Source organism: Argentina silus, assembly GCF_951799395.1.
Source record: "Argentina silus genome assembly, chromosome: 5".
In the NCBI taxonomy this organism is placed as follows: Eukaryota; Metazoa; Chordata; class Actinopteri; order Argentiniformes; family Argentinidae; genus Argentina; species Argentina silus.
In genome coordinates this window covers 19,663,161-19,687,448 of record NC_139659.1, presented here as the reverse complement: position 1 = coordinate 19,687,448, position 24,288 = coordinate 19,663,161, and the positions used below count along the sequence as shown (strand labels likewise).

Genomic DNA, 24,288 nt, shown 5'->3' with positions numbered 1-24,288 from the left:
GACTTACATTGTCCAGGTCCTTGCGTAGTGCTATCTTGCTGCTGACCAGTTCATGGGCCAGGTCATCGTTCTCTTGCTCCAGACGCATGTTGGCCTCCTGGAGGCGCCGGTTCTCTCTCTACAGGAGGACGGGAACCAAAGAGAGAAAGAGAAAGAGAGAGAGAGAGAGAGAGGGAGAGAGAGAAAGGAGTGAGAGAGGAGAGGAGAGGAGAGAAGTTACGGTAGCCTGCTCCTGCCCCGCTGTACTGTAGCTTCCTGTTGAAGCCAACTCGTGACCATGTTGAGTCTCTCTATAATGTTTAACTGTTGCTTGTTAAAGAGCAACCTTTGAGTCGGAAACTTCGTGACAAAGTTGGATCAGCATTACACTAATTCACCTCTTGACATTCTTGGCATAACATTGATTTCAACTAGGTATGAGACTACACTGTATACCAGAACAGTAGATGTGTGTGTGAACACAGTCTGTATGTATGTGTGAACACAGTGTGTGTGTGTGTGTGTGTGTGTGTGTGTGGGACTATACTGTAACTCAAGACGCACTTCAACACCTTGAGGTATCTCAGTCTGACCACCGTTCCTCACGTGTGGAGACTTTAATAGCAGGTGTTGATGCTGCTTAGCTATGGGAGGAAACCCCTCATTTCCTGGTACCTCATATCTCTCTATGGGGGCCTCCTGCTGCTCCTGCTGCTCCCTCATGGTGTGGTACTCCTTCTCATACTTCTTCAGCTTCTTCTGGCTGATCTGCACGGAGGAGAACACAACACAGACACTCTTACTGGAGTGTGTGTGTGTGTGTGTGTGTGTGCGTGCAGGGCATTGAGAGGGTCTTGTGTTGAGAGTGTTACGATTGGATGGTATCGAGCAAGAGGAAGTGTCTGTTGGCCGTGATAGTCAGGTGTATTCGGGGCTTTACCAGGTTCAACACTCAATTACAACTCAACAGAATGAGCTTCTTGTTAGCGATGCATGTTCAGTACTGCCCTTTAAAACCGGGTGCACAACCGTGCATCTGTCTGCCCCAGAACCAGATTAATCAACAGCCTTTTCAATGCGCTGCCAGTAACTTCCTCCGCCCTATTTTAAGAGCTTGTGTACAGAACAGGGAGACGTTTTCAGAGCACATTCTGGTAATCAACATGAAGGGGTGTGAATATGCTCTTTCTTCCCACACGCACACACACACACACACACACACACGTACACACACAAAGTAAATGAGGCATACTGAGGCTGCTGTGGTTTCTGTCCCTGACCACAGTACAGAACCCTCCCCGTTGTGGAGGCGGTGGGTTTATAATGGGCCCAGTGACGGCTGTGGGCTCTGCAACTGGGGTTCAGTACAGACGGCCCACCTGCTGCTAGACCAGCACAGCCTCGCCAATGAGTATGTTTAGATAACTAGGACAGCTTGGCCTATATGTGTTTCAATGAGAGATAGAGAGATATAGAGAGAGAGAGGACGGGGGGCGGGGGTGACAGGGGGAGAGAAAGAAAACGAGTGTGTGTGTGTGTGTGTGTGTGTGTGTGTGTGTGTGTGTTTGGGCACCGAGCAGTGAGGCTGAGACCGACAGAGACCGTGATAAGGAAACAGGGAGAGGTCAGAGAGGGCAGGAGGTGCCCCGTCTCGAAAGAGGCCCCAATCAGTCAGAGTCAGACAGCTGTTGTTGGGCCATCAGACCAGAACCCAGATAGTGAGACTCTCAGAGCAGAGACCTCTGTCCTGTATCGTCCTGTCGCTGTCTGTCACTGCCAGCGGGACACGCCACCGCTGATCCACTCTCAACACAGCCCGACCTATAACCTGTCGTGCGAGTGAGATGACAGTAGCCTGTCACGAATGCCGTTCCCCATGGGCCTGATGTTTGTGTCACGTGATAATTCCCAAACTCACTTCCAAGACGCATGCTGATGAATGATGACTGTGTATGCAAATGTGTGTGTGTTTCGGAGAGAGATTGACAGAGAGATTGGAAGAGAGAGAGAGAGAGAGAGAGAGACACACACAGAGAGAGAAAGAGAGAACAGAAAGTGCCTGAAAGTGTGTGTGAATGAACATTATGCAAAGCTTCCAGCAAAATTTGCATGTGACATTCTGATCTTGAGAAGTTAGGACATAACAACAGAGAGAGAGGGAGAGAGAGAGAGAGAGAGAGAAGGGGGACGGGGACGGTCTCTCTACTCAGTAAAGCCCTGTTCCTGTGGAGTTCAACTTTAATCCTCCACCTGTGAGTCCTAAACCACAGACAGGAACCAGGCACTGGAACTCAGCACAATTAAAGCAGAACTCTACAAACCAAACAGGAACGGGAGGGATGTGTGTCACTGTGTGTGTGTGTGTGTGTGTGTGTGTGTACACTACGTGTAATGAAGTGAATGTGAGAGTACTCCCAGTAGATCAGGAGAGGAGAGGAGAGGAGAGGAGAAAGGAAGAAAGGGAAGTGCTGTGATCCAGCCTCTGATCCTGCCACCTGGCTGTGGTTGGGCGCGGTGACAGGGGGGAGGCTGGCGGTGACAGCTTGGTGACACCCCGGGGACCTCGCATGCTCCTCTCAGCCCTTAAGCCCCCTAATCCTGCAACTAGAACAGACTCTCCTCCCAGTCGGGTGGGGCTGCCCTACGCTGCCCTACGCTGCCCTACCCTGTCCTACGCTGCCCTACCCTGTCCTACGCTGTCCTACCCTGTCCTACGCTGCCCTACGCTGTCCTACGCTACGCTGCCCTACCCTGTCCTACCCTACCCTGTCCTACGCTGCCCTACGCTGTCCTACGCTACGCTGCCCTACCCTGTCCTACCCTACCCTGTCCTACCCTGCCCTACGCTACGCTGCCCTACCCTGTCCTACCCTACCCTGTCCTACCCTGCCCTACGCTACGCTGCCCTACCCTGTCCTACCCTACCCTGTCCTACCCTGCCCTACGCTACGCTGCCCTACCCTGTCCTACGCTGCCCTACCCTGTCCTACCCTGCCCTACGCTACGCTGCCCTACCCTGTCCTACGCTGCCCTACCCTGTCCTACCCTACCCTGTCCTACCCTGCCCTACGCTACGCTGCCCTACCCTGTCCTACGCTGCCCTACCCTGTCCTACCCTACGCTGCCCTACCCTGTCCTACGCTGCCCTACCCTGTCCTACGCTGCCCTACCCTGTCCTACGCTGCCCTACCCTGTCCTACGCTGCCCTACCCTGTCCTACCCTGTCCTACGCTGTCCTACCCTACCCTGCCCTACCCTGTCCTAGGGATCAGGGGTCAAGGACTCGTTAGGCCCCCATATTGTACGACATTCCTCCAGCGATGGTCTTTTAATCATTATTCATCATAATTGTCATTACATTGTTATGCTGTAACAAAAGACTGTTATACAGGCAATGGTGTTATCAGGCCCACTGCATGGTGTCGTAGCTCTCCTCCTGTTAACATGATGCTGAATAAGAGATGGAACTGTTCCAAAAACTGGGACAGCTGCTCCAATCAGAGAGCAGTACTCAGGCAGGGCACAGGTAATCTGTTAATGACATGTATTACACAAGAGAGTTGAGTATTAGCCAATCCACCTGGGAGTAATTGTCAGATTGTTTAGATACTGTATATTTTTTTATTTAATCGTCAAAAAAATATATGAATTGAACCTTTATTCATACAGGTTAGTCTCATAGAGATTACATCTCTTTTAGAAAAGAGACCTGGTCCAAGACAGCAGCAGGGGGAACAATGTTGTAGCCAAATCACATCTTTACAAAATAGTTCCAATACGTAGTTACAGAACAGTGGAGGCTGGTAGAGGTAGAAATCAGAGGAGGGCTCATTGTAATACATGGCACGGAATCGGGAGTGGAGGAGTGGTATCAAACACGCGTGTTCCCTGGATTACGACAAGCCTGTCCTCTGATTCCTACCTCCGCCAGCCTTGCCCTGATACAGAACCAAATAAGTCTTTCTGGTACAAGCCTTAGAGACCAGAGCTCAATACAGGTTGACAGCAACGGGTCATGTGTAGTAACTGTAGGAGATGCAACAGTGCCCTCCACTGGTCACTCTAGAGTAGTGGACACAAACTCTACGATCCATCTCTCAGCAGTACTGTAATGTATTAGCCCTATTGGAGCATATAAAGTGCCCCATTAGCATAAACACCCCGACTGTATAATTATCTATCCACCTATCTGCCAGGAAGGAGGACTGCCTGCCTTGCGTTCAGTTAATGTCATCAAGCTCTTCATTAGCTTGTGGGACTAAAACACTGACCCCTTTCATAGTAAGGGTGACTGTAATCTATATTATATTCTAACATATCTCCTACCATTTCTGCTTAGCAAAATGCCCTCATGACCACCCAAACTGAGCGCGAAAACAATATGGCTGAATTACCCAGAGTGGATTCAAGATGGCAGCCCTAAAAGAAGGGTTAGTTAACTAACTAACTAACTAGGGTTAGTTAACTAACGAATCCTGCCGACTTGGAGCTTGGCAGGATTTTCCGACAGGACAGAATTACCTTCATGCTGCAGGCCAGCTCCATCAGCTTCTTAGCGTTCTCTTCAGAGCGGTACCGCTTGGGAACGGGGACCCGGAAGAACTTGAGTGCCCCTTCGAAGTCGGTGTTGAGCAGATCGTCCTTAGAGGTCTGTAGGGGGGGGGGGGGGGGGGGGATGTGGGGGGGGGGACATGGGAGCATAGCGTGAGAGTGAGATCTGCACAGCGGGGGTGGGGGGGGAGGCTCTGTTCCAGCCTCTAGCCCAGGCCACAGTCCTCTCTCTGTACTGCTGCCAGCATAGAGAATAGAGAGGGAGGAACACACTGTGTGTGTGTGTGTGTCAATGTGTGCGTGTATGTTGAGAAGGGCACGGAGGCCCTTGGCATTGTCTCGAACCTTGCAGTGAGTCGCTGTGGCAACAAGGCCTTGTGACTGGTGTGTGTGTGTGTGTGTGGGTGTGTGTTTCAGTGCGTTTTTGTGTGGAAGTGTCTCCAGTTTCCATGAAGACTGTGCCAGAACACTGACTTACCTTCAGAAGAGACAGAGCCACGTTGAAGATCACACTGATACCCTGAAAAAGAGGGAGACTGTGAGTTAGTGTTGGCCTTGGGGACGGAGCAGGAGAAACAAGAGAGGGGTTGAGGGGGGGACACGTAGGTGGAGCGGGGGAGGGGAGAGAGATGGAGGGAAGGAAGGGAGGAGTGAGAGACAAAGGGAGGATGAAGAGAAAGAAAGAAGATACACGTGACGATGCCTGGTAATAATACAGGGTGAGGGAAGATTGATATATAGGGAGAGAGATGACAGGAGAGGAGAGGCGTGAAGATAGACAGACAGGTAGATTGAGGGCAGACAGACAGGTAGGTTGAGGGTAGACAGACAGGTAGGTTGAGAGTAGACAGACAGGTAGCTTGAGGGTAGACAGACAGGTAGCTTGAGGTTAGACAGACAGGAAGGTTGAGAGTAGACAGACAGGTAGGTTGAGGGTAGACAGACAGGTAGCTTGAGGTTAGACAGACAGGAAGGTTGAGAGTAGACAGACAGGTAGGTTGAGGGTAGACAGACAGGTAGGTTGAGGTTAGACAGACAGGTAGGTTGAGGGTAGGACAGACAGGAAGGTTGAGAGTAGGACAGACAGGAAGGTTGAGAGTAGACAGACAGGTAGGTTGAGGGTAGACAGACAGGTAGGTTGAGGTTAGACAGACAGGTAGGTTGAGGGTAGGACAGACAGGAAGGTTGAGAGTAGACAGACAGGAAGGTTGAGAGTAGACAGACAGGTAGGTTGAGGGTAGACAGACAGGTAGGTTGAGGGTAGACAGACAGGTAGCTTGAGGGTAGACAGACAGGTAGCTTGAGGGTAGACAGACAGGTAGGTTGAGGGTAGACAGACAGGCAGACAGGCAGACAGGCAGGGTACCTCACACAGCAGCAGGTCTATGATGTGGAACACCATGTAAAGGGGGAACTTGGCGGTGAAGAGGGTGAGGAACCACTGGGAGGCGTACATGTGAGCCTCCAGACCCACGTTCAGGAAGTGATTATACAGGTCTGGAAGGTACTCCTGATAGAGACAGAGACAACAGACATTACTAATCAACAGCAGAAACATGAGTAAAGAAAAGAAAAGTCATAATAAAATCCGCAAAATGTAAAACACACAACTTTTACAGGAACATTAGATTGTAAACGCATGCTTACAATCTAACACGATGCTAAACGCTCCCACACACCTGCATCAGCCTCTCCAGCTGGAAGAACTTGCAATGCAGATCCTCAAAGTTCTGCTTGAACAGCTCCCTGAGTCCGTAGTCAAACATGATCTTCACCAGCACACTGAAGGCCTGCTCCTCAGGCATCTACCACACGCACACGCACACGCACACGCACAGACACAGACACAGACACAGACACAGACACAGACACAGACACACACACACCATCAGAGGACAGCAGCACACTAGGGCACATAAGCAATACATCAACATTTACCAGCACATATCCCCTATGTGAAGAGCAACACTGGGAGTGGAAATGTGTACATTTGAGTGGTAAAGGTGTACAAATGGCCTCTTTTGATGACTAGCTCTACACAATAGGCCATCTAAGCACTGGGAGTTAAAAGTGCTGTTATCCTTCTGACAAGAAAACCCTGCATTCCCCCAGAATCTCTGCTAGGTGGCAATGTTTCCTTCAGAAAGAGCTCTGATGTTTCGGAGCCATGCTAGCTGGTAGAGGCCTCCCCTCGCAGAGACTGCCCACCGTGCTCCACCAGAACCCTGAACACGTGACGAAAGAGAAGGAGGGGGGGGGTGAGAGAGAGAGAGAGAGAGAGGGAGAGCGAGAGAGAGAGAGCGAGAGAGAGAGGGAGAGCGAGAGAGAGAGAGAGAGAGAGAGAGCGAGAGAGAGAGAGAGAAAGAGAGCGAGAGAGAGCGAGAGAGAGAGCGAGAGAGAGAGAGAGAGAGAGCGAGAGGGAGCACGGCTATGGAGGTGGTCATGGGTAACTCACATGCAGCAGCAGCACGGCCGCCAGGAAGGACTGACCCTGGCAGTAGCCAATCTCCTCGTCATACACAGAGTAGGCCTGGGGGAGGAGACAGAGAGGAGAGGACGGATTCCACGTTAGCACTCCACATCATTCAATTCAAACGTCTTATTGGCATTACTGTTACTCAATTTTCTGACCCTACTTTATCCCGATACAGCTAGGTCTCATCTTCACGGTGTGGGTTTGAACTCAATGAACTGTACGTGGAGCGTGGACTGAGAGATAGCCCTCCTGAGCTCGAAACCCTGTAATGAGGTGTCAATCTCAGGGAGAGGTCGTGAATAATTGAGGCACCTGCGGTTATTGTGTGAAAAGGATCGATGCGTACGACCCGACTGTACAGCGTTATGGATGAATGATACGGATCCCCAAAATGAAATAACTTACGAGCTCCCCGCAAAACTTTCTAAGTCGTAAAGGGGGGATCGTTTTTGAACCCAGTGAACCGCGTGGAAATGTTGCTCATTGACGAATCGGTCGCCTCCGGCCGGTAGACTGCCGACTGCAGACCGTGCCTCAGTTTATCATTCTGAAACTGTTAGCCCAGTGACCCGACTACTGTACCTAATTATCAGAGCAAAAAGACAAACTCTCTCAATAATAATACTCTGAGGTGTTCAGTAAGGCGTTACCGTAGTATAGTAGTGGCCTATTTCTGAGTAGGACGGACGGACAGACAGACAGACAGACAGACATCCTCACCTTGCATATCTTGTACAGTGAGTCCTGGCCATCTCCTCCAGTGTCCTTGAAGTAGTCATGAGCCGGGAACGTGCGGTTGATGTCTCTGGTGATGGCACTGTCCTGGGGTGACTCCTGAGACAGACAGGAGAGGAGGAGAGAGAGAGAGAGAGAGAGAGAGAGAGAGAGGGTAAGTTAAGTTAATACAGTAAAATAAGCGTGGTTACTCTTCAGTCATCTACTGCCACACCATCGTAAAGGCCTGGTCAATTAGAACATGTGATGCAGCAACCACCATGCTAGTAAAGTGAATCAACCATTCTGTTGTGCCTCCACTAGGGGGCAGTGTTCTATATGAAATACCTGCAGACCCTGAGGACCCTGAGACAGTTGAATCACTGGGGCGCAGAGCATATCCACTGGTACAGAGTGTTCCTTCCCATCCCCAGCCAGTATGTGTGTGTGTGTGTGTGTGTTGCTACCAGCCTACCAGTCTGTTTCTCTCGGGGGGGGGGGGGCGAGGCCCCGGAGGCCACAGATTACAGCAACACTCAGATCTGTACACACAACACATCTGAGAGGGCCTGACACTCTAAGACCCACAGCAGGAAGGGGGTGCTGGGAACGGCGCCAAGATCAGAGCACCATACACACACACACACACACACACACACACACACACACATACACACATACACACATACACACACACACACACACACACACACACACACACACACACACACACACACACATACAACACGCAACACGCAACACACACACAACACGCAACACACAACACACACACACACCCTCTCCCACTCAGCACTGTGAGGATGTCTGTTGGTATACCCCAGTCACCTTTTGTGATGTTTGTCTTCTGTGTGACCTAACAGTCAGAATTTAAGACTAATTAATTAATCTCTTCCGAATTTCTGTGAGACTCGGCTGGGAGGTCCCAACAGCTTCTGTGAGGGCTCTAGCGTGCGTTGGCAAGAATCCATTCCACTGGGGCAGAAGAATCAACCTTTCCCTCACCCCTATATCTGCAGTGTGGAGGATGGGGGGATTACTGGCGAACTGACAGAGGAGAGGAGAGGAAAGGAGGGGAGGGGAGGGGAGAGGAGGGGAGGGGAGACAAGGGTTTGTGTGGGCTTGGAATCACCTACCCCACTGTATCAGCCAATTAAGAGGATTTCTGAACGGGGGCGCCTGCCGTCTGACGTAACCAGCCCTGACCTGTGTTGGGTCACAAAGCACGGCAGGGGGGACGGTAAGGAACATCTGAAATGTTACGACGGGCTCGTGCGAGGGCTCAGACGTTAGCGGTCGTAGCAGTGGTACGCTAGGGAGTCCTCCTGGCCCGTGCATGGCCGCTCTGCCGGTACGACCCCAGAGAAAGAGAATGCGGGAAGGAGACAACATACCACCGGGACTACTGGTCATGTGACCATGGCGAATGGGGAATGAGACTTTCCTACACCCTGTGAGCCGGCGCTGGCCTACTGGATGTCACATGGCCAGGTTTAGGAGATCACATGCTTTTGAATCCTCCCCCCAGTCCCCTGAGGTCCATGTGACTACTGGAATGTACGGTATGACCATATATTACTTGTGTACTGTAGGTGTTCTGTACGTGCAAATGCTCGAGTGTGCAGAAACGCAGAGGTGAAGATGCCGGAGAAACAGATGCCGAAGGGACACTTCACCAACTGGTCACGTCACGTTCGTTATCTCCAGCACCATAGCACGGTATCTACGGCGGATTCCTTGTTTTCATTATTCAATAAGTAGGTTAAACGTTCACACCAAAAAAATATCATGTTTCAAAACGATCTCCGAGTCAAGATATCTCACTGTGAATGCCCTGATCAGTCCTCATGTTCTAAATTGTCCATTTGAGTCAAGATTCCCCTCTCCTTCCCTCCCTCCCGAGCGAGCGAGACTCTTCTTTTGAACAGCGCCAGAGTGAGTGTGTGTGGCTCTCTGGGATTCACTGGCATCCTAGAGCAGGGTCAGAATGTAAAAACTCTTGTCTGACCTATTTTAATGCGGGATGAGAGTTTTTTAGGAAGTAAACACAGACCTCGTTTCTATGGCTATGATGCAGCTGCGCACAAAATGGTGAGAGTTCAAGACGATATGCATGATGGACTGACCAGAAATACATGAAAAGGGATTTCGGGTGAACTCCCCCCTTTAAAGGCAGCTTTTATTCAATGTTTTCTTTTTTTTCAGATTGGTTTCACTATTTAGAAATTACAACCGTTTTTATACATATTCCACTATTTCAGGACACCAAAGGATTGGACAGGTGTTTCTGGTTAGTCAACACTTCATTTGTACAGGCATAGGAGAGTGTCAATGTCAAGTATTGATTCTAGGCTTTGCATTTGCCTTTGGAGTCTGCTATTGGTGTCCCTCAACAAGAGGACCAAAGAGACATTATGAAATATCCGAAAAATCTAATCAGAAACATAGCCATACCCTTAGACGTTTGATTTCAAATCCAAACTGTTTGGAGTAAAGAGCTAAAAGAAGACAAAATGCTTCCTCTTTCCAATACCTATGGAGGCCACTGTATGTAGGCAGTGGTATGGTTCTGGAGATAATGAATGTCATGTTAAAAATTACCTCACATTACCTTACAGAAACCCAACAACTCAAGCCAGGTCATAATGACACACCACTAACCACAACCACAAGCCCGGCCCCACGAATCTACAGCGAACCGATCAATTTTCCTCCTATCCATCATCATCAGGCTCATCCCGGCCCTGACTAATGACTGAATAAACAGGGGGAGAGTGGAGCAGCTCATGGTTAACCAGATGCTCTTTAAATACACTTGTAAACAGAGCGATGGGCCTAAGCCGTACTAATGACCTGCGATATGCCTCTGGTGTGCGTGTGCGCGTGCGTGCGTGATCTGATCTTAGACCCCCCCCTTTGCTGTGTGTTTGCTCTGACACCACTGTCAATCAGCTGAATTACTTCCACCTCAGAAGTGTTAGCACAATTAGAATTAGCTGTAGGGGAAAAGACAACACTGTGGCAGAGCGGTGCTGGAGGGCTTAACAAGGCTATGTTTGTAGGTCCTTGTGGGTGAAGGAGAGCAATATGGAGTAAGAGAGGAGTGTCTGGATTCAAATCTGCATACAGTATTTACGATTCATGTGGAGCTCTGTTGTTGTAGGCCTGGGTTGAAAAGTATTTGAAATTCTTTCAAATAGAAGGAATGATTGAGGCTGCCTGGAGTGCCAGGTTGGGCAGGGCTTTGTACTTTGGGGACCTACAGCCGAAATTTCCTCTTCCTTCTCAAAAAGCATTGGAAAATAATATCTCCCGGGAGGAACGTAGATCTTCTTCTCCGACGCATTTTGGGTAGAAAGCGACTGGAGGACGGACAGAAAGTCTACTCCAAGATCCGCTTCTCAGGGTAAGATGAGGCCAGAGACTAATATCATCTGTAACATCTGTGCCCTGCGTGGTACACGGTGGTTTAAAAAAACAAAGAGCTCTTTAAAAGCTCGGCCATGATGTACTTATGAAGCATTTCACTGCAATCAGTCCCATGGCTGCGGGGAGCGTGTGTCATTTCTGCTCTTGCAAAGCTTTTTGTTTGAGAACTCGGAGTCACTGTGAAGAACCAGAGCCTATGGGCAACCGACCTCCCTCAGAGAGGACGATGGGGGGAGGAGAGTGTGTGTGTGTGTGTGTGTGTGAGTGTGTGTGTGTGTGTGTGTGTGTGTGTGTGTGTGAGGGAGAGAGAGACCAGTGGTACTTATTAACCATGGAATGTACACCACAACAAGGAACACACACTGTCCACATCGGCTACTACTCTCTCGCTGTGTGTGAGAGACAACATCCGAATGAGGAAGAGCTGTTTTACACGGTAGACCAGTCTGTCATTTATTATTTATATGGAGCAACATTTAGGTTAAAACCATGTGACTGGTGCAACCGACGGCTCGACTGTCTGAATTTTGTGTTGTACTCACAATACAGAAAAAAATCTAAAAAGAAAAAGATACAAACGCGACCACACCTCAAAAACATACCCTGAGGATTGCCTTAATTCCTCTTAATACATCCCTAATAATTCCGAAGTCGCCCTGACATGGCTAGCCTGCATTATGATGATTCTACGATCAATTCATTGTCCCTGAGGGGGAAATTTGTCTTGGACACCCACAGCTGCACTATTGAGAAAAATGACAACCGGCATTGTAACAGAGATTAGCCATATGAGGGCTAGGCTAACTCCCTAGCCTCCCCAGCAGCAGAAGGGTCAGGGTGGAACCCCTTTTTAGCACAGGGATGCTACAAGAGGAATTGAGGCCACCATGCAATATTCATCCTCCGCCACGCCGGGGGACTACAGTTACAGTCTCCCCTTAAAAGCTCTTACTGTACCATCACATGGGCACCTCACATCACTCCCACACACACACACACACATCACTCTCTCAAATTAACCGCTTACTAACCCCGTCTCTGCTGTCTTTCCTCATTCTATCCATCTCTCCTTCTCCTCCTTCCTTTCCCCCCCCTCCTCAGAATACCACACTCTGAATACCACACTCAGAATACCACACTCAGAGTACCACACACTGTAGGGGACAGTGAGGTGGAATTGGATCCTCCCAGGTGAGGTTACCAGCTCTACTTGATGTCATTGTTGCTCCTGAGTGTACTACAAGTGATATGGCACCTGCTTGCTCGCTCTAGCAAAGCCGGGAAGGGGCACCAGGAGGTAACACCAGTCCCCGGGATCACCCTGTTCTGGGTACCACACAGAGTGGAATTACAGTACACAAAACACTGTACAAACACACACACTACACACACTACACACACACACACACAGTATACACAGAAGCCACTGCCGCAGATTAGAATCTTAGCAAGCCCCCCTGTTCAAAGATTAATTACCCTGCCCTCCATTATTGATGCTCTGTTTATCTGGAACAGAACAGGCTCTAAATAATGCATTGACACACAGTCACTCTGCACACTGGCTCACTGGAGAGGCAGGGGCCGATTTAGCACAGGCTACAAGCTCCAGGACAGGACCGCTATGGTGATCAACAGCCTGGTCACCAATCGCCTGAGATCCTGTACCGAGCACACACCGGGCCAGGGGATGCCCCGGAACCACGGGAGCCATCTTTAAACTCCCTAACCTAAACTCAACCTGGTAAGATAAGAAAGTGGTTGAAAGGCAAGGTGTCAGCGATAGTTTGATTGACGGAAGGGTTTCGTAGCAGGGTAGCGAAGAAGTACTGGAATCAGTCTGTAATTCCGAAGCCCCAGTCAAACCGAAAGAGCCGACAACTAAATGCACCGCTTGGACCAAAACTGACTGACTTTTAACTCCCACCATCCTAATCTGCCTCACTCGTTCTCTCTCTCTCTCTCTCAAGGTTTCTGTTCCAACTTCCATAGAGGAAAGACTGAAACGAAAAGAAAGCAAGCGTGAGAAGAATGGCAGGAAGAAAAGAATAATAAACAAAAGAGAACTAATGGCAGACGGGGCCCAACAGGACAACAATTTTCTTTTTTCGTCCAGAAACCGTGTTCGTTGCGCCACCACACCCTCGGGGTCGGCCTGGTCCTGGTCTCTGCGAGGCTCTCTGCTCTCCGGCGGCTGATAAAGATCCGTGTTTACATTTGGGCCCGCATTACACAGGTTTATCTACGGCCCTGAGACCCTTTAAAAACCCCCAGTGACGAAGACCAATTAGCGTCCATCAGCCCATCTCAGCCCCTTGCGTGAGCGGGGAGAGAAAACAGTGTTTGGTGATGCTGGCGGTAGTGATGGAGAGTGCGTGTGTGTGTGTGTGTGTTTGTGCGTGTGTGTGTGTGTGTGTGTGGAGGAGGGGGGGGGGCTTCCGCGGGAAGCACTGTACCCGTTCCCCCATTGTTTACAGCTCAGGTTTATTCTGACTTACACAATGGCCGAAATGGCATTTTGTTTTCCTTTCTTGGGGCTGATTATGAAACCTACACTGGGGGTGATGAAAGCCGGGGCCATGAGGGGGGTGGGTGGGTAGTAGGGGAGAGAGAGAGGAGGCTGGGTCGTCCTCTTCTCCCCACTCACCTCAGGCCCTGTTAAGTGCGGATCACCCCCCCCCCCCCCAGACAGCCCCCCCCCCCCCTCAGCCATGAACACAAGAGCCCCGTCGGGTGCGGCTCACATCATAGGGAGTGGCCCTTTCCTCTGTGTAGCTCGGCTGGGAGACTGACTCTGGCTTCAGCTCCAGCGACAGCTCCAGGCATGGACACGCTCAGTGCTAAGAATAACCCGTGTATGAAAGAGGCTCTTCTTCCACTGAACTTTGCCTGATTTCACAGATAATGCTGCTAGAATGCGGCTAAGGTTCAGGACATTAAAGAATAAAGAAGTGGTGATCCTTGGTATTTTTTTTTGGTGGTGAAACACACTCACAGATACATCTCCATTATACTGTCTAAGCATGTGAACCCACACAAACCTCTCTTTTTTCATATTGGCTATATCGCTGTTTTCCTTTCCTGTGTGTGTGTGTGTGTGTGTGCATGTGCGTGTGTATGTGTGCGCTCTCTCTCTCAAACGCACGTAGGTGTGCATGCATACATACACACGCACACACACCTTATCACACACGTCCCGTCCAATCTTTCTCAAAATACAAACCAAAGCAATAACCGGCAGGAAGTTTGAATACATTTAGATAAGATCACATTTATTTGCTCAGTGCAGATATACCAGAATATAAATATATCGCAGACAATCTTATTCTAAAATATGACATCATCACAAAGCTCAGGGTACTGAGGAACCTCACAACAACAACGACACAGAGGACACGATTCTTTTAAGTTCCACAAGATTGAGTTTAACCAGCATTTGTGATGATCAAAACACTGAAATGTTCAATGTTCCTTGTGTAAAAAAAGAATGAAAAAAATGTTTTGGGACATTTCCAAGCAAAGGTCTTGTTAATGTGGCCATTCTCTCTTAATCTGATAAAAATCTGAGCCACTTAAAACAGTTAGGTCATGAGCCATCCATTAGAGGGGTTGGCCTGACAATTTAGAGGATTAGGAAAATACATATGAGAAAATTCAATAAGGACATGTCTGATAACAGAGAGAAAAAGTGTGTGTGTGTGTGTGTGTGTGTATATGTGTGTGTGTGTGTGTGTGTGTATATGTGTGTGTATGTGTGTGTGTGTGTATATGTGTGTGTGTGTATGTGTGTGTGTGTGTGTGTGTGTGTGGTGTAGTTAGGGCCACACTCTGTTCCAGCATTGGCATCTATGCTTCCTGTGTCAGGTCTCACGTCTCCTAATATGGCACTGCAGAGAGCAGGTCATCATGGGAGTTTGGGTCCCCCGAGATCACTAGCCCTTGACGTTTTCCCACAGAAAAGGGAAATAAGGGACGTGCGGCTCTTTGGCATCGAAATGTCCCGAAATGTTACATCAGCAAAGAAACCTTCCCCTAGTTTTGCCCCTTTCTAAAGTAACATTCACTGCTGGTAGACCAGAGGGTTAACTGACACCTGGATGGCATTACAGTGGTGGTGAACTCACATCTGCCCCAAAACAAGGATAAAACTCAAGATATCCTTAGTCCTCTTCTAAACTCCTTGAAGTTTTTTTTTTTTGCAAAAAGATATCATCCAAAAAGACACCTGAATTATCATTTTGATACTGTACATACAAGATGTATACAACAAATATACGTAAAATAATTTGCTGTCAGACCCTCACAAAAGGTCCTCATTGAACCTGAAAGAGGTACGACCGCAGGAATATTGTAACTTCATGGATCGTTTAAGAAACAGATGATTATGCCACCACAAGTCTTCTTATGAATACAGAGTATTAAGTTGTTTTTTAATTTAGAAGGAAAATCAGCCTGGAGGGTAATCTCATCAACATTTGGCATGGTTAACATGAGTGAAGATTCTCTTAGAGAATGGAGAAGATACCAGAAAACAGCCAACACCCCCAAAACAATCGACAAAGAAACCTGTGCCTTCATTCTATACAACACACTCACACAAAACACACATGTTCATCCTTGTCAAGGGAAGAACAGTCTGGAAGTCATGTGAAGTCAATAAAGCGAATAATGGGTGATGACTCTGGCAGAAAGCCTATTACAAGAGAACATCACCAACAGTCCAAAAACAGCACATGGCCAGAGAGATACAGATTGACATCTATTGTTTCAACAGAGTGAGAGACCAAAAAAAGGCCCTTTCTCTATCTTGTTTTCTCTGTCTCAAATAAAAACATTTACAAAAGGACCACTTAACAATGTATTGCACTGTGCCCTTCTACAGCCTGGCAGTGAAGATGACAATTCATTTCTATTTTGTCTTAGCTAATTCACCCATGGCTTACTTCTCATTGTCAGGTTTTGTATTAAAATCCCAAAATCAAACACACAGGCATTTCTTTTTTTTTTGAACGTGAAGACTACAGTATGTACACATTGACATGTAAAAATAAATCAATTATGAAACCCTATACTAATCAAAGATATTATAGTACAATTGTTATATTTTCAGAAGAAACCAAATGCAGACACTGTACTTGCAGCCAACTCTGAAAAGATCTCAATGAATTGGTCGACTTGAAGGAAAAACCCTTCATACTGAATCTTCAAACCCAGAACAACAGTACTGGATTAAATACAGAGGCATAACTATATAGACCCACTCAATAACCAACACTTCATCGCTGCAAATCTCAATATGAAAACGACCAACACAAAAGTGTATGTTCACTTTTTCTTCTCTCACTCTCTCATTCTGTCTCTTTCTTCACAAATACAAGAAAATGCAATAAATAGTCAACTTTGGTACAGTACATTAGGAAAATAAAGCTACTGAATCTATTGCTTCCAAATGGAGGAGTACCATTAATAAAAAAGAAAGTGTCAAAAGACCAAAGCCTGTCATACACAAGCTGGCAGGAACAAACAGTGATTATGAGAGCAGAAGATTTGAACGGGTGATCAATTTCCTAACTTTGCATCTGCCCAGTGTGTGTGTGTGTGTGTGTGTGTGTGTGTGTGTGTGTGTGTGTGTGTGTATCTGTTCCCATATCAGTAAGTGAAATGCCACTAAACCACTTATATGACTGCTGCATGCTTATTAAGTTCTTTATTCTAAATAAGGTCATATCAAACTTTAATATTAACAAGATTGTTACATCCATCTTTTTTTTTAATCGTAATGGTGCACCATAGGTGACAGCCTGCTCTAGTCTGAACCAGCCTGCTCAGCTCTCCCCCCCATGCTGTGACGGTGAAACATCTCCAAGCACCTGGAGCTTGGCATGCTGTTGTCAGTGGTGCTCAGGCCCTGTTTTACCACCGCTCTGCTGTTTATCTTGGGGCTCACTGACGCACTCCACACCTCCACTTTATCCCCCTCTTTGTCCGCGACGTAACGAGCAAAGTAGTCGACGAGTCGTTTACAATACCCATCCGCAGATGTTTCTCGGCTACATAACTAGTACCAGCATCTCACAATGGTCTAACCATTCACCGTCACCGCTCGCTGCGTGAAACCCCAAACACAGAAACAGTCTGAACAAAAGTGTGTTTGATCTACTGAGCAACATTGAAATGGGGCAGAGCAAAGTTTTATAAACTCGCTCAATTCATCTCCTGACACTCATGGATTTTACCTCTACTGTCCAACCTCTCCTATTGACCACAGGCGCATACCACAGCTCCTATCAGCAGATACTCCTGACATGGTGATGTCCCTCTACAATCTCGCTCAGAGATAGGAAAGTGAAGTCACACACCACCGTTCTCAGAAAGGTCAGAGGTCTCTCCTCTCTTTGAGCTTTCCCCTGGCTCTGAGTGGAGATGAGAGAATTGTCAGGGAGAATGGAGCATTTGTCTGGCCTGTATTCATGTGTTTGTGTGTGTGTGAGCAAACTCTGACTAGAGGCACAGTTATGCAATCACAGCACAGCATTAAGTAACAAGATAATTGGAAGAACATGCAAATGTGACATTTTCAAATCAGATGCTGCCGCCTATCTTTTGGGGTCAAACCCATCAGAAAAAAAATCAGGGTTTAATCTGAGTGTACGAGTTAATCAGGCCATGCCTGATTGGCTCACTCACAGTGGTAGTCAACAACAATGGAGCAAAGCTTTGGAGATGATAAGACGCCCTGGACTCAACAATTACTTTTTATTCTCATTGCTTTGAACACAAGAATCACATTATCCAAAAGATTGGCTGGAATTGCAAAAAGAGTCATCCAGTGAATGATTGCTCTGGTTCTTCAGTAGTTCGGCTGACTGATACTCCTCCCGATGTTTAAGCCTCCAAACAAGGCCAACATCACGCCGTACCTGCCTCAGAAGAGCCCAGAAATAAATGATGTCATTGCTTTTCCAAAGTCTGAGCTTGCTGTACCCTTAAACTGACAGTGTTGTAATGTACTGCTTGAGTGGTTAAACAAAAAAAACTAAACAAGGAAAAGAGCACAGATAAACATTTCTATACGTTGCTGTGCCCTGTTGTCCCCTTAGCGTAAGAAAGTAGCAATCAAGTGTTTTCTTTTTTCTTTTTTTTAAATAATGTGAGTCTTTTTGCATTCAGTATACTGAAGGCCTGGCACAAAAAAACACATTGTATCACAAACTGTTGGGAAGATACAAAGAGTTTTGAAAAACTCAACCCAAAAAGAAAATGTGTTCTCACAGTTTGTGTTTTGGCAAGTAATGCGGAGGGAAGGTCTTTATCCAACCATGCTCTGTAAACAGCAGGTGCTGCAACCTAGCCCATGCTCCTTGATCCATATCTGAAGTCAAGGGGGTAACTCCCCATTTCTCAGACTCCTCTCCTCCCTCTGCCGGGCTGAGCTGTACTTCTCACATGGGGCTCACATACCCTGGAGGGGATCTCTCTCTCAGAGCCAGCCAGCTGTGGCCCAGGAACCCAAACTCTAACAGTCTGGAAACAGCAGCACAAATCCCCAGCCTGTTCCCTCAGTATGGGACACACTTTATTGACACGCCAATCTCATGGGTCTCGGGGAGCTCCTACACGTGGCATGTTGAACTGACGTGCCCTGCCCCCTGACCTGGCCCAGGCCCGAAGGGCTTCTTGCTGTCCACGCGCTGCACACAGAAGGAGCAGAGGCGCTTGAGGCCTTTGCGGAAGGCGCTGTTTGACAGGCTATAGATGAGGCAGTTGCAGAAGCTATTACTGATGGCCAACCAGGTGGTGAGGAAGGAGGCGGCCGTATGGTAGTAGATCCCTGCGCTCTCCAGCAAGAAGTATAGGATGTAGGGCAGCCAGAGGATGTAGAAGACGCTGGTAATGCGAAAAAGCACCATGGCGTAGCGCTTGTCCGTGCAGGCGGGCTGCGGATTACCCCCCTCTCCGGGTGCACCCTCCTGCGGGCCGAAGCGGGCGTGGCGTTCACTGATCTCACGCGTATGCTGCCGGCATATGCGGAAGATGTTGGCGTAGGTGAAGCAGACAGTGAGGGTGGCCGGTGCGTACAGCAGTGCCAAAATGAAGAAGGTGAATAGGGGCCGAGTGTCCCACTCCTCTGCGCACCACTCCACCACGTCACCGTGGTATCCGGGCTTACCCCAGCCGAAGAAGGAGGGTAGGAAGATGAGGGCAGAGTAGAGCCAGATGAGGGCGATGCAGATGCGGATCCGGCACGGCGTCACCAGGGTGGCGTAAGAGAGCGGCCGCGTGATAGCCATGTAGCGGTCCACGCTGACGCAGGCGAGCGAAGCCATGGAGACACTCTTCAGCACGGATACCATGTAGCCAAAGACCTTACAGGTGACCTCCTCATCCAGGCCTTGGAGGTGGTGCAGCAGGGACAGGGAGGGGATGAGGCAGCTGACCCCCACCAACAGGTCAGCGTAGGCCATGGTCTGGATGAAGGCACTGGTGGTGTGGTGGTTGAGCAGCGGGGCGCAGTGGAAGACGAAAATCACCACCAAGTTGCCAGAGATGATGAGGACGGTGAGCAGCACGATCACGGCCACCTCCAACAAGCAAGTGTTGAAGATCTGAGAGTAGCCGATGTCCAGGAGGCAGAATGGAGGGCTGCTCTGGTTCAGGTCCAGGGTAGAGTTCATCTTGCAGGGAGCTTTCAGATGGGCCCTGTGTTTATCCTAGTGGCAGGGAGTTGGTCAGTGGCAGCTCTTAGCCCAGCCGACCATGCTGGAGCCCCACACAGAGCTGTGTTCCCTCTGCCATGTCAGCAGCTATGGGGCGAGACACCTGGAGCAAAGGATTCCCCCAGGGCAACCCCCCCCCCCACTGCAGAGCACAGAGGGGTCACACACAGACAAATTGATAGGCGAGGACAAGCAACCCTTACCCTCCTCTTCACAGAAATAAACAGCCTTACGCAGCAGCGCACGCTGCGAGTCGGCAAACAAAAGCAAAGAAAAAAAGAAACCGTCAAACAGGTTTGATTGCCTTTGCTCCCAGGAATTTTCTGCGGGTCGCTGAATCGCTGGTCACAAGTTTTGTAGTGTCCAAGGGGTAGCGTCTGATGCGGCCAGGGTCACGGCTTTGTCCTTTCTGTCCCCTTTTCTCCAAATACGGTTTAGTCACCAAAGGACTGAGACCAGCGGCTAATCTCCTCACAGCAACTTCAGCAAGAAGAAGTCAGGGAAATTCTCTCCTCTCTCCTCCACTCTCTCGACTACCTCGCACCAGAAACGGAGAGTAAATGCAAATGATTGAGGATGAAGGAACAGCCGGAGGTGATTGGCATTTCAAACAGAGCCCTGGTCTCTCCTGAGAGGCAGCAACGTCTGGAGTGGAAATGAGGGAGGCAGGCATACCGATGCAGAGAAACAGCCTCTCTCTCTCTCTCTCTCTCTCTCTCTCGCTCTCCTTCCTATGTGGAGCTGATTCAGCCCTGCTCCTTCGCTCGCTCGCTCCCCCTCTCTCTCTCTCTCTCTCTCTCTCTCTCTCTTCCTCTGCAGCAGCGCCGGATAGGCTCCTCCCACTTCCAACTCTAGCCAGTGAGCAGCTGCAGGAGCACGAGTCTCCCGCCCATGTCTGACGGCACACATACCCTCTCCACTATCTCACTCCCACACACACTTTGCTCTCTCTTTAACTCTCACAAACATTCTCTCTCTCTCTCTATGGTTGGTGTCCCCCCCCCCTCACAAAATCTCTCTCTCTCTCTCTCTCTCATATACCTACAGTATCACCGTTTTAAAGGAAGAGATGCCCATCCTTCCACCCATCTATACACCAGAATTTGACACATATAATATGTTTGTGTCCATAGCCCTAAATGTTGATTTTAGGACTTTGAGCTGGATACCTGTTTCAGCAGCTCCATTTTTTTTGGTTATTTATAGTAGTTTATAATAGTTTTTTATACTGTTTGTTAAAACCAACATCAAAATTTAACCAAAATAACCATGGACAATAAACTTTTTATTTACTTTTTCACCGTTTTACTACTCATGGGGACTGTTTTTAGTCATGGTGGATTTGCGTGCTGCGAGACCGCTATTGTTTACTTTCGAGAACAGCTGATCGCGTTGGCTCAGCCGGCAATGGTTGTTTGCCAGCGGCCCACTGTACCGGAGGAAATAAGAAGACGGCATCAGGGAAGTAGAGCGGGGGTGAAGCAATGGGAGATAGAAACTGTATCTTCCTTCTATCATCATGGGCAACGTGAGATCTCTGGGCAATAAGATGGAGGAGCTTACGGCAAGAGGACAAAGGGAATACCGTGAATGCAGTCTTACGTGTTTTACGGAGACATGGCTGCAGGAGGTTATTCCCGACGCAAACAACACCATCAAGACCTTTCAGACAGTGCGGGTGGACAGGATTCACCGTCAGTGCTGCAGAAAATGTCTGTATTTGTCAAGAACAGATGGTGCAATCCTGGCCATATTCATGTGAAGGAAAGCGTCTGTAGCCAGGACATTGAACTTTTGGGCGTAGGACTTTGCCCATATTATTTGCCATGTGAGTTCTCACATGTTATGGTTGTGGTCGCATATATCCACCCTCTGCCAATGCGGGGGCAGCATGTGAGACTACGCACGCTGTTATCACAAGACTACAGACCCGGCACCCCAGTGCATTCATTGCAATCTCTGGGGACTTTAACCATGTCACCCTGACAAAATCACTGGCAAAGTTCTCCCAGTTTGTGAAGTGCCCCACGAGGGAGAACAAAACACTGGACCTGTTATATGCTAATGTGAAGGACGCCTACATCTCTACAGCATTCTCCCCCCTGGGCAGATCGGACCACAACCTAGTCCACCTCAAGCCCATGTATGAGCCTCTAGTCCAGCAGCACTCGGGGGGGGGGGGGGGGGGCCATTGTCTTCCTCTCCCCAGTTCCACCGAAGACTCTCCACTCCGTCCTCCTTCTCCTCTGTCCTCGGTGTCACCCTGGACACTGTGGAGGAGTGGCCAATAGGAGGATGAGGACCAAACCTCCTGGCCAATCATGGACCAATCCCTCCCATCCCCCTACATGACACTGTGGCAGAGCAGAGAAGATCCTACAACCACGGTGCACTAAGGAGCTATAGGAGATAATGTGAGTTATAGGAGATCTTTTCTACCTGCCGCAATAAGACTTTACTCCTCCTCCGGCTGGCTCGATCGGGGCGATCAGAGTCAGGCTGGGGGATGTTAAATCATACTGGACTGTTCTTACTTCAAATAATGTTTCAAATGTCTATTTTATTCTATTATTTGACTGTCACTTTATTTTGTTGTTGTTGTTTGTGATGTGAGCTGCTGTAACGCCTTAATTTCCCCCTCGGGGATCAATAAAGTACCTACACCTACCTACCTATCTATCTATCTTCACACAATGCTTTAAAAAAAAAAAAAACTATTCCTACCACATACAGTACTGTCCATAAAATCCCCTCACGCTCCCCCTAATTCACACACATCCTCACTCAAATTCACACTCCCCCTTTCGCCAACAGTAAGTCTCTCACAATCACACATTCGCACACGCATAGTTGAACAGACATCTGAGGATGTTATCTCTGCCTTCGGTCCGCAAGTTGATAACTGCATCGAATAAATACTCGTGTCGTTTTTGGAGCCGGGCCAAGCTACGTAGTGTTCTATAAATTCTCTTTTCAGCCGCCAGAGCATTCCCATCAGATAAGGGGTATCGAAGGAAATCGTCATGACTAGCAACCGCCGTGGTGAAATACCATAATGAACATCCTGATCCAACCACAAGGAACAAGGAGGGCAGGCGCTGTGTGTTTTAACACATACTTTGCCTCTAACCATCTCCAGATGAGCCTAGGAGAGTGATCGTACAACAGTATCTTCTCTGTTTCTGGCTGTCGCCAGGACCTTCCCTGAAGAATCCTGAGGCAGCGATGCTTAACTTAATTCTTACTGGATGAACGTGTCAATAAAACAATTCACAATTTGTACGGTTTGCAACATTCCTTATATAACTGACATGTGTACAAATATAGCCGCTTGCCCCTAAGCCCCCGTCTGTGTGTTGTGTGACTGTATTTTCTGAAGGCCCTTCATTGTGAATGTGTTTGTGCGCGCCTGTGTGTGTGTGTGTGTGCGCTGTATGTTTGTATGTGTGCACGCGTGTGTGTCTGTGTGTCTCAGCTCCTGCACCTGCTCCTCATTACCCAGCATCGCCAGATGCTGTTCCTCTATTTAGCTGCTCTGAGGAGCATCGTATCTAAGACGCTCAATCCAGCCATACTCTCAGTGTGGCCGTACACAAACTATTGCAGCATTTAGGACGCATTTGGTGTCCTCCTCCAGGGCATTCTTGTCCTACAGTATGGCTGCACTCATGTATATCAGACCCACTTTACTGCAGCAACAAGAGGATGAACCGTGAAAGTCGCGCGAAAGATCCGATTCTAATCTCAAAGAGGGTTACGTGTGGTTCGATGAGGGTTTCGCGCGGTGTCTAATTTCTTGGCTGGACGACCAAACAAGACCTCGATGTTAACAGATCGTCAGATGACTACTGCGGCGTCTCTCTCTCCTCATCGCGGCGTCTCGGCTTAAGGTCCGCAGCGTTTAGGCCTCGTGGCAGAGCGACGGGTGTAGCGTGATGGAGCCGAACACACACACACACACACACACACCGCCCTGCCCCTCCTCGGTCGGACACGCTGCGCTCCCCCGCGCTCTAGACACATTCCCTCTGCCTTCACGCACCTCCTCAGCGTGCCACACGAGGGGCTATAAATAGCGCCGTCTGAAAGGTGGGGAGTCGTCAAGGCTGTGCTCATCCGTTACGTGAGAGAGAGAGAGAGAGAAGGGGGAGCGTGCCATTCATCTACTCAAGACGCTCTGGCGGGTGCAGGCAGGGATGCCACATCTGCGCAGGTTTAGCACCCAGCTCCGTCCAGGTAGCTCTCTCTGTAGCACGACGTCGAGCTGTAGGTACGACTGACAACAAGCTCGTCCACAACGCTGGTCGCCGATAAACAGTCACGCACTTTCAGTCGATAAGCATATCTATTCTTATTCATGGAACATGGGTGATGCGTAATCATAATAATAATAATAACTAACTACCT

At 48.7% G+C, this 24,288-nt stretch overlaps 2 protein-coding genes across 5 annotated transcripts in view; both read right to left on the bottom strand.

Moving 5' to 3' along the window:
• Positions 1-24,288, bottom strand: part of rabgap1 (RAB GTPase activating protein 1) — a 56,147-nt gene that overhangs the window by 4,419 nt on the left and 27,440 nt on the right. For all 4 annotated transcript variants that reach the window (XM_083669382.1, XM_083669383.1, XM_083669384.1 and 1 more), the window contains 8 exons: positions 7,727-7,840; positions 6,986-7,060; positions 6,210-6,335; positions 5,897-6,040; positions 5,009-5,050; positions 4,501-4,629; positions 655-747; positions 8-118 (listed from right to left, as the gene is read on the bottom strand). In XM_083669382.1, the coding sequence (XP_083525508.1) occupies positions 8-118; positions 655-747; positions 4,501-4,629; positions 5,009-5,050; positions 5,897-6,040; positions 6,210-6,335; positions 6,986-7,060; positions 7,727-7,840 (834 nt within the window). The remainder of the gene's footprint in view (positions 1-7; positions 119-654; positions 748-4,500; positions 4,630-5,008; positions 5,051-5,896; positions 6,041-6,209; positions 6,336-6,985; positions 7,061-7,726; positions 7,841-24,288) is intronic.
• Positions 14,448-20,073, bottom strand: LOC310804864 (putative G-protein coupled receptor 21). The gene has a single exon (XM_083670260.1). It carries the CDS (start codon positions 19,837-19,839, stop codon positions 18,778-18,780), a length of 1,062 nt encoding a protein of 353 aa, XP_083526386.1. The 5' UTR covers positions 19,840-20,073; the 3' UTR covers positions 14,448-18,777.

What these genes read in the sequence shown, in the direction of transcription:
- LOC310804864 (XM_083670260.1), bottom strand. Translation starts at nt 19,839, where the DNA reads ATGAACTCTACCCTGGACCTGAACCAGAGCAGCCCTCCATTCTGCCTC.